The sequence below is a fragment of the Bos grunniens genome, chromosome 22, assembly GCF_055505025.1.
Source record: "Bos grunniens cultivar Pamir isolate PY7600 chromosome 22, Bosgru_T2T1.0, whole genome shotgun sequence".
Taxonomy (NCBI): domain Eukaryota; kingdom Metazoa; phylum Chordata; class Mammalia; order Artiodactyla; family Bovidae; genus Bos; species Bos grunniens.
Genome location: NC_141186.1, coordinates 50469950 through 50478487, shown reverse-complemented (window position 1 = coordinate 50478487; position 8538 = coordinate 50469950). Strand labels below are relative to the sequence as shown.

Below are 8538 nucleotides of genomic sequence, written 5' to 3'. Positions count from 1 at the left end.
CTCTGGCTCACAGAAGTGGTGGGGCTCAAAGATGGAGAAACCCTTGAAGGCAAAGATGGGATGGAGAGGCTGAGGGAGACGCCAGAGGCTGGAGAGGGAAGGACAGCTCCCCCGAGCTGGGGGGTGAGAGGCTGCCCCAGGCCCTTGGCTCTCCCCACTTGATTCCTCTTGGGTCTGAAGTCTGAGATCACAGCATTTCTGGGTGTGATCGGCCCCTCCCGCCCTCTGGGGTGGGGAGAGAGAGGTCCAGCACAAAGCTGGGGCTGCCGGGTCCAAGTGAGCGCAGCTCCTGAATCAGGAACTGAGGCGTCTGCCCTGCCTGGCCAGGCCGGGGTCTCCCAGCTAGCTTCTCCCTCTGAGAAGTGGGCTTCCGGGGTGTCTCAGAGTTGAAGCGATGATGGATGCTGCAGTTATATTTGCTCACCTGCATGTCCAGAGAGATGCGTACACTTGCGCACACATCCATACACACACGTGCGACACACATACATGCTTTCAAGGTGCACACCCCTGATATGTACATCCTGCATACACACACGTACACCCCGATATGTACATCCTGCGTACACATACGTACAATGCCATGTGTGTGCACGCACATGCATATCACACCTATGTGTACAATACAGCACATATGCTAGATGGTCTCACATAGGTATCCACAGATATGCATGCAGACACACAACACACAGACGCCCGATACAGCTGTACAAAGGGCCCACAGAAGCACGTTCATGCTCACAGGCACCCACACCATCAGCTCCAGCTCCAAAGGTGCCTCTGTCTCTCTGAGGACCCGTGGGTGCACAGCCTCCTCCAGAGGCATGACCCCCTCTTGTTACACTCATACCCATGACCAGCTCGTTTTGCTCGTTGCACTTGGCACCTCTATAGGGACTGCAAGCAACCCGAATCCTCGTTGGTCCTCTGCCTCCTCCTGCAGGGAGGACCTTGCCTGTGTGCCCCAATGCCCCTAGCCCCAGTCCCTGGCTGGCATGAAGTAGGCGCACTGACTCGGTGAATTAATGCCTGTGGGTGTGTATGCAGGAGGGCGGGTTCCTGGCGAGGGTGACGTGGTGGGGCGGGCGCCTGCCAGTGTGGGGTTGACCCCGAGGGTGTGCCCAGCGTGGGTGTGTCTGTGATTGTGGCCAGACAGGGCACCCTGCGAGGGAGAGGAGGGCTCGGAAGTGGAATGCGACCCCCCAGCCTCTTTCCCTAGGGGCTGTAATCTGATCCCTGGGGACTCCCCCCCCACCCCAGCCTCCCGCCCTCGCCCCTTGCTGCAACTCCTTCTCCTCCAGATCCCGGGGCAGAGTCCAGGGAGGCTCAAGGCTCCTCCACACGCGCCCGCTGAACCCTGAGCTCCCTGAGCCGCGGGGATGGGGCGGGCCGAGGCTGCCGCCATGATCCCGGGCCTGGCCCTGCTCTGGGCGGCAGGGCTGGGGGGTGCTGCCCCCAGCACCCCACGCCTCCGCCTCTCCTTCCAAGGTAGGTGCACCTGGCTGGGAGGCCCCAGCTCAGGGTGGGCAAGGAGAGGGGCCCAGGGTGGGTAGGGGGCACTGTGTTTGCTGTTACCCTTGTGTGTGCGCCACCCAGCTCCGGACTGGGGGGCACGCTCAGGCCATCTCCAGTTAACCCTCTCCTGGCTTCCGTCCCCAAGCTCTCTGCCCACATTCTCCTCATGCTTTCCCAGGAAGACCCCTTCTGTCCCCATGGCAACAGATCCTGCCTCTGCTCCATCCCCTGCTCCCAGGAAGGTTGAGGTGGGTGGGGGGGAGCATCAGAGCCGCCTTCCCACACCCCCTCTCCACAGGGTGGTGACTAGGCTGCTTCATCATACTGAACCCTGGCTGGTGGCAGAGAACCCTCAGCCTGATTTTGGGGTCGGGGTCCTGGCTGTCCCAGTATGCAGCCGTATCCCAGAACCCTTGCCTCCCTGTGCACCCGCCTGGAGACACTGCTTGTCTGAGCACGCCCTGGAAGCTCCACCTGCTTCCCCCATGGGGGTGGGGGGGGGTGCTGCACTGCCCACTCTGGCAGCTTGGCCGGCACCTGGGTGGGCCTGTCCTCCCGAGTTGTAAACTCACACGCATGTAAATCCACCTGTGTGTGGGCCAGGTCACATGTACAACCTTGGCCTGGAGGAAGCTTCTAGCATGACTGGCGAATCCTCAGTGTCCCCACCCCACAGAGCTCCAGGCCCGGCACGGTCTCCGGACCTTCAGGCTGGAGAGGACCTGCTGCTATGAAGCGCTGCTGCTCGATGAGGAACGTGGGCGCCTGTTTGTGGGCGCCGAGAACCATGTGGCCTCCCTCAGCCTGGACAACATTAGCAAGAGGGCCAAGAAGGTGCCAGAAACCCCACCACCACCCAGCCTCAGCACCAGCCCCCCAGGAAAGAGCCCCGGGGAGGTTGGGTCCCCTGAGTGGACACCCTCAGCTTAGAGACCGGGTCCTGTGTTCGCCCTTCCCCACCCTCCCCATAGCTGGCCTGGCCGGCCCGTGTTGAATGGCGAGAGGAGTGCAACTGGGCCGGGAAGGACATTGGCGTGAGTGTTGGCTGCCCGGGTGGGAGTGGGGCGGGTCAGCCCCTCACTCTAGCGATGGGCAGTGCTGAAACAGAGGGCCGCCTGTTCTGGCTGGGATTGGGGGCAAGAGGGTCGAGGTGGCTGAAGTCCGGAGGTAGTGAGTCAGGGTGGGGGGCTCATGTGATTCTTCTTGGGGGCCTCTGAGTCACGGGAGACAATGCAGGCCTCTGCTTCTCCATGAACCCATTCTGGGGAGAGGTGGGAGGGCCGGGCTTGTCACCAAGGGCACCCGGGTCCGTGTCGCCCACGTTAGTACTCGCCTGGGCTGATGCACCGAAGAAGAAGGGGTGGGGGCACCGCTGGCGAGCGGGGACCCCTTCAGGCCACCTCCCTGAGGGAGGCCTCCTTGTTCCTGACCCTGCCTGCCTGCGTGCTAGACCGAGTGCATGAACTTCGTGAAGTTGCTCCATGCCTACAACCATACCCACTTGCTGGCCTGTGGCACAGGGGCCTTCCACCCAATCTGTGCATTTGTGGAGGTGGGCCAGCGGCTGGAGGTAAGGCTGGAGCTGGTCAGGGAGGGAGGTAGGGAGAGTAAGGAAGGAGGAAGGGCCTGTACTAGTAACTCCCTGCTGCCTCTCAGGAGCCCATGCTCCGGCTGGACCCTCGAAGGCTGGAGGATGGCAAGGGCAAGAGTCCTTATGACCCCAGGCATCGGGCTGCCTCCGTGCTGGTGGGTGAGTCCAAAGGCTGGGACCCCAGGAGAGCTCCTGGAACCTGCACCACCACCCCCCAGAGACTCTAGCATCTTGTAAAGTCCCAAGACCCTCCCTAGAGTCCCAGGGATTCCCCATAGCCTCACTGATTCCCCAAGAGCCCCAGAGGTCCCCCAACCTGCCATAGGAACCTTTGGCTTTGCTCAGCAGCCTTGCCGTATCTACAGGGGAAGAACTGTACTCGGGGGTAGCTGCGGACCTCATGGGCCGGGACTTCACCATCTTCCGCAGCCTGGGCCAGCGTCCAAGTCTCCGGACAGAGCCGCACGACTCCCGCTGGCTCAACGGTGAAAGGCTGGGGGTGGGGACTGTTGGGAGGGAGCTCTCATCTCCAACAGAGCAGGTGCTGAGTAAGGCACCTGCTTTCCAGATGCCTATCCTGGGTCAAGCCCTGCGCTGGGCACTGGGTCAGAGGGCGAGACCAGATAGGTGTGACCCAGGCCCTCTTTGAGTTCAGACCTCAGAACGAATGCACGATAAGCTCAGTTCCAATGGCCAGGAGATACAGTGAGAGAACAGAGAAGGGGAGAGGAGACGAGGTGGGAGTGGTGGTGGTGGGAGTGGGAGGGTTGGGGACAGGAAGCCACTCTGCCGAAAAGAGGAATGAGCTAATTCCCAGAACACAGCAGGATTTCGGGAAGAGCATTCCAGGCAGAGGGAATGATGAGTGCAAAGGCCCCGGGGACAGGAACAAGCCAAGGAACAGACTCATGAAGGGAGCAATGATAAGGGGCCTGCCCTATGAGGAAAGGGTAGGGCTAGAGTACCTTATTCTGAGTGAGGGGACCCAGCGGAGTATTTGAAGCAGGAGTCAGGGCATCTACTTCCCGCTACAGAGGAAGATTCATAAGTGAAGGCAAAACCCAGATACCCAGGATCGCTCCTTTTTTGGTGCACTGGCATGGAGAACTGCCAGGGGAGGGGTGAGAGGCCCGCCACCGGCCAAGGTCACCTGCCTGTGAGCCCAGGTAGCCACGGTCTCTGCTGCCCTCTCGTGGCTGCTTCTTGACTCACAGGCCCTCATCTTCTTGATCCTGTCCTGGGGAGCCCGTCGAACTTGCTTCTGGAGGTGGGGTGGTCAGCTGCTGCCTTGAGGACTTATGCTGGCTTAAAGAGAAGGGGAGGCAGGGCCAGGCAGGACCTCAGTGACCCCTCGCCTCCTGCTGTGGCCAGAGCCCAAGTTTATCAAGGTCTTTTGGATCCCGGAGAGTGAGAACCCAGATGATGACAAGATCTACTTCTTCTTCCGTGAGTCGGCGGTGGAGGCCACGCCGGCACTGGGACGCCTGTCTGTGTCCCGCGTTGGCCAGATCTGCAGGGTGAGGCCTTCCTGGGCCACATTCAGAGGTTCTGCCACCGCCCCTTTGCCTGTCAGGGCCTCACCCTCATCCCCTCCTACTGGCCCCTGCAGAACGACGTGGGTGGCCAGCGCAGCCTGGTCAACAAGTGGACAACGTTCCTGAAGGCGCGGCTGGTGTGCTCGGTGCCCGGTGCAGAGGGCGATACGAACTTTGACCAGCTCCGTAAGCGGCAGGAGTGGAGGATGGGGTGGGGGCAGTGAACACAGGGGCACAGACCCTGGAGCCTGGCTCTGCACCCTCCCCCAACGTGGTCCCTTCCCTACAGAGGACGTGTTCCTGTTGTCCTCGCGAGATCGCTGGACCCCACTGCTCTATGCTGTCTTCTCCACATCCAGGTGAGGTGTGGGAGGCAGTGGGCAGGGTGGCCCAGGCTCCATTGGAGCCCTTCGCTCCACTGACATCTTCACCTGCAGCAGCATCTTCCAGGGTTCTGCCGTGTGCGTGTACAGCATGAATGATGTACGCCGGGCCTTCCTGGGACCCTTTGCACACAAGGAGGGGCCCATGCACCAGTGGGTGTCCTACCAGGGACGTGTCCCCTACCCCCGACCTGGCATGGTGCGTAGCCCAGGGACTGCCTCCACAACCCAGTTAAACCTGCAGGGTGGAGGACTTGGCCTGGGGTCTTCTTGGTGAAGGTGATTTCTTCCTTTTTTTGTTTTTTTAATGGTTGGGAAAACATCCTCTTCATCAGACAGGGTTCCTCAGGGGAAGGTCATAATTCCCCCTCAGATTGCCAGGGCAGGGCTCTGTCCAATATCCGCCCCCTCATACACACTCCAAGTTCTGGGTGGTCTCCTGTGGAGGGCTGCCCACCCGGCCTTCTTATCCACTTCCTTGTCATGCCTCCTCCCCACCTCCCAGTGCCCCAGCAAGACTTTTGGCACCTTCAGTTCCACCAAGGACTTTCCTGATGATGTCATCCAGTTTGCCCGGAACCACCCCCTCATGTACAATTCGGTCCTGCCCATCGGTGGGCGCCCTCTCTTCCAACAAGTGGGCGCCGGGTACACCTTCACCCAGATCACTGCAGACCGTGTCGCAGCTGCTGATGGATACTACGATGTCCTCTTCATTGGCACAGGTCAGGGTCCTGCCATGACCACCCACAAAACCCAGCGCAGGCTCTTTGGCCTATTAGTGGAATTTCCCTGTGTTCAGACCCATTTCCATATGTTTCCTGGGGCTGTGTCCCCCATCTCCTTCTGGATGATGCTCTGATTGCTCCAACCCACATTCTTCACCTCTCCAGCCGTGCTGCGGGTAGAGGCATCAGAAGCAAGGAGACCCCTGGCCCTAGCTGTCAGAGGGCACAAGGAGTCACCCCCTCTTCTCATCCCTACAGATGCAGGCACAGTGCTGAAGGTGATCTCCGTCCCCAAGGGCGGCTGGCCAAATGCTGAGGGGCTGCTCCTGGAGGAATTACACATGTTTGAGGTGAGGCCTAGCCGCCACTGCCTGGGGGACCCCCAACCCATGGAGCCATGATCCCAGAGCCCCTCCTCCTTCTCAGGACTCAGCTGCTGTCACCAGCATGCAAATCTCCTCTAAGAGGGTAAGTGACCAGAGTGCTTGGGGGTGGAATGGACCCAAAGTGTTCCCAGGTGCCCCCACTCCCATTCTTTTGGTGATGATAAGCCCCAATTTCCATTTCAAGGACAGGCTCTGTGACTTGAGACCCCAGTGTTCCCTTTTGTCAAATGGGGGGAAGGGATCCCTGACCTATGGGAGGTTGGCACTGGGCCTCCCTCAGTCAGCCTGGAGCCTTATTCCCCTAGCACCAACTGTACGTAGCCTCTCGCAGCGGGGTGGCCCAGATCCCGTTGCACCGCTGCGCTGCCCACGGCCGTGCCTGTGCCGAATGCTGCCTGGCACGTGACCCCTACTGTGCCTGGGATGGGGCCAAGTGCACTCGCTTCCAGCCCAGTGCCAAGAGGTGAGCAGGGTCAAGGACGTGCTGCCTGGAGGGAGTCTTTATCCATCCTTGGCTAAAAGACGCACTCACGGAGGCTCTAATGTCCCCGATCCCCAGGCGGTTCCGACGGCAGGACGTAAGGAACGGCGACCCCAGCACACTGTGTTCCGGGGGTGAGTGTCTCAGCTGCTCTCATCCCTCAGCGCTTAAAGACTGCCCCACCCTGTCCTGCTTTGCCTGAATCTGACATTCCCTTTGCCCCCAGACTCATCCCACCCTGTGCTGCTGGAGCAGAAGGTGCTGGGTGTGGAGGGAGGTAGCGCCTTCCTGGAGTGTGAGGCCCGCTCGCTGCAGGCGCACGTGGAGTGGACCTTCCAGCGCGCGGGGGAGTCGGCCTACACTCAGGTGAGCCTCCCCCACCCCCTCCCCAAACAGGCCCTGTTCCAACCCTAACGTCCAGAAAGTGATTAATGAGGCCCTTGGCCCGCTCCGCACGTCTACATGCGATCCAGCCCCGCCCAGTGAGTCTCAGCCCAATCAGACCCCTAACGCCCAATTGGGGCCCGCACTCGGCATCCAGGTGAGGCCCCATTCCTCTAACTAGGCGCCTGACATCCCCGCCCCATCGGAGAGAAGCCCCGCCCTTGCCCCGCCCACTGAACTCTCCGACCCGCCCTCACTTGCAGATAAGCCCCGCCCCCGCCCGTTCCTTAAAATCCTCGCCTCCCGCTGATCCATCAGCAGGTGCCTGCGGAGGAGCGAGCTGAGCGCACGAGGAGGGGATTGCTGCTGCGCCGGCTGCGGCGTGGGGACTCCGGCTTGTACCTGTGTGCAGCGGTGGAGCAGGGCTTTTCGCAGCCACTGCGTCGCCTAGCGCTGCACGTGCTGAGTGCAGCACAGGCTGAAAGACTGGCTCGGACCGAGGATACTGCGCCAGTCGCCCCGCCGGGCCCCAAGCTCTGGTACCGGGACTTTCTGCAGCTGGTGGAGCCCGGTGGTGGTGGTGCGAACTCCCTGCGAATGTGTCGCCCTCAGCCCGCGCCGCGCCCACAGGTCCCTGAGTCAAGGAGAAAGGGCCGCAACCGGAGGACACACGCCCCAGAGCTGCGGGCTGAGCGGGGCCCACGCAGCGCAGCGGACTGGTGACTTGGCCGTCCCCACGCTGGGAACTGGGGAGGAGGCTGCAGGAGGGAGAGGGGGCGCACAGACCCTGGGAGACGGCTAGGGGCCCGGCGTTTCCTGGTGGAGGGAAGACACCGACTGACAGGCCCTGGCCAAGGGGCAGCCATGCTGGCTTATTTATTAACAAGAGGATAACCCTTGAATGTAACCCCGATAGGGGCGGCCTAGGCTGGGCACAGGGTCCGGCTGGTCGGGAGGAGGCAGAGAAGCAGGGTTCCCCGGGTACTTGGGTGGGAGTGGTGCCCGGAATGCCCACCCTGGGGGAAGGACCACCTCTTTGGGCAATGAGCAGAAAGCTGTGAACAGGCTGGGTGGGTGGGGTGGGGCAGGCCGACTGTACTAATGCAATAAACACATTTTCAGTCAAAGCTGGAATGGCCCCAGCAGACAATTGCTGGTCTTAGTGTTGCCGACCCAGGTTCTTGGACTCTTTAATCAATAGAAGTTGATAAGAGGCCAGATGAGAAATTCAGGCAAAGGCTTCGTTGGGCTCATGCTGCAGAACAAGGGAGTGAAAATAAGCCACAGGTGCCCAACAAGCAACAGGTGCTCTCGCTTGCTTGCGGTTGCGGGGGTGGGGGAGGAGGGCAGGAGGGGTGAGCTGGTTCCTTAAATGGGGTGAGGTAGGGTCAGATCCATGGTTCAGGCAATAGGAGTGGCTTAGGCGGTCAGCCCACCCCCTTGTGGTGGTGTGGCAGTTGGTTTTTTGGTCTTTTGTTTTGGGGGGGGTCTTTTTGTATCTTGTTTATAATTTGCCCCAACCGCAGGTGTGTATA

The 8538-nt window shown here is 60.8% G+C and overlaps 1 protein-coding gene across 13 annotated transcripts; it reads left to right on the top strand.

Annotated features, from left to right (window-relative positions):
- Positions 1 to 1311: 1311 nt before the first annotated feature.
- On the top strand, positions 1312 to 8134 carry SEMA3B (semaphorin 3B). Of its 13 annotated transcripts, none has more exons than XM_086367885.1 (18): positions 1312 to 1488; positions 1694 to 1763; positions 2192 to 2349; positions 2487 to 2549; positions 2966 to 3085; positions 3172 to 3265; positions 3472 to 3591; positions 4478 to 4623; positions 4716 to 4827; positions 4931 to 5000; positions 5082 to 5223; positions 5530 to 5749; positions 6011 to 6102; positions 6179 to 6220; positions 6444 to 6601; positions 6698 to 6753; positions 6846 to 6985; positions 7322 to 8134. In XM_086367885.1, the coding sequence occupies exons 5-18, from the start codon at positions 2975 to 2977 to the stop codon at positions 7724 to 7726; spliced, it is 1908 nt and encodes a 635-aa protein (XP_086224011.1). In that variant the 5' UTR covers positions 1312 to 1488; positions 1694 to 1763; positions 2192 to 2349; positions 2487 to 2549; positions 2966 to 2974; the 3' UTR covers positions 7727 to 8134. The 13 variants fall into 13 exon arrangements, 11 of the variants coding, with proteins under 11 accessions (XP_086224011.1, XP_086224012.1, XP_086224008.1 ...); XM_086367886.1 differs by having other exon boundaries at positions 5079 to 5223; positions 7325 to 8134; XM_086367882.1 differs by having other exon boundaries at positions 5079 to 5223.
- Positions 8135 to 8538: the final 404 nt, after the last annotated feature.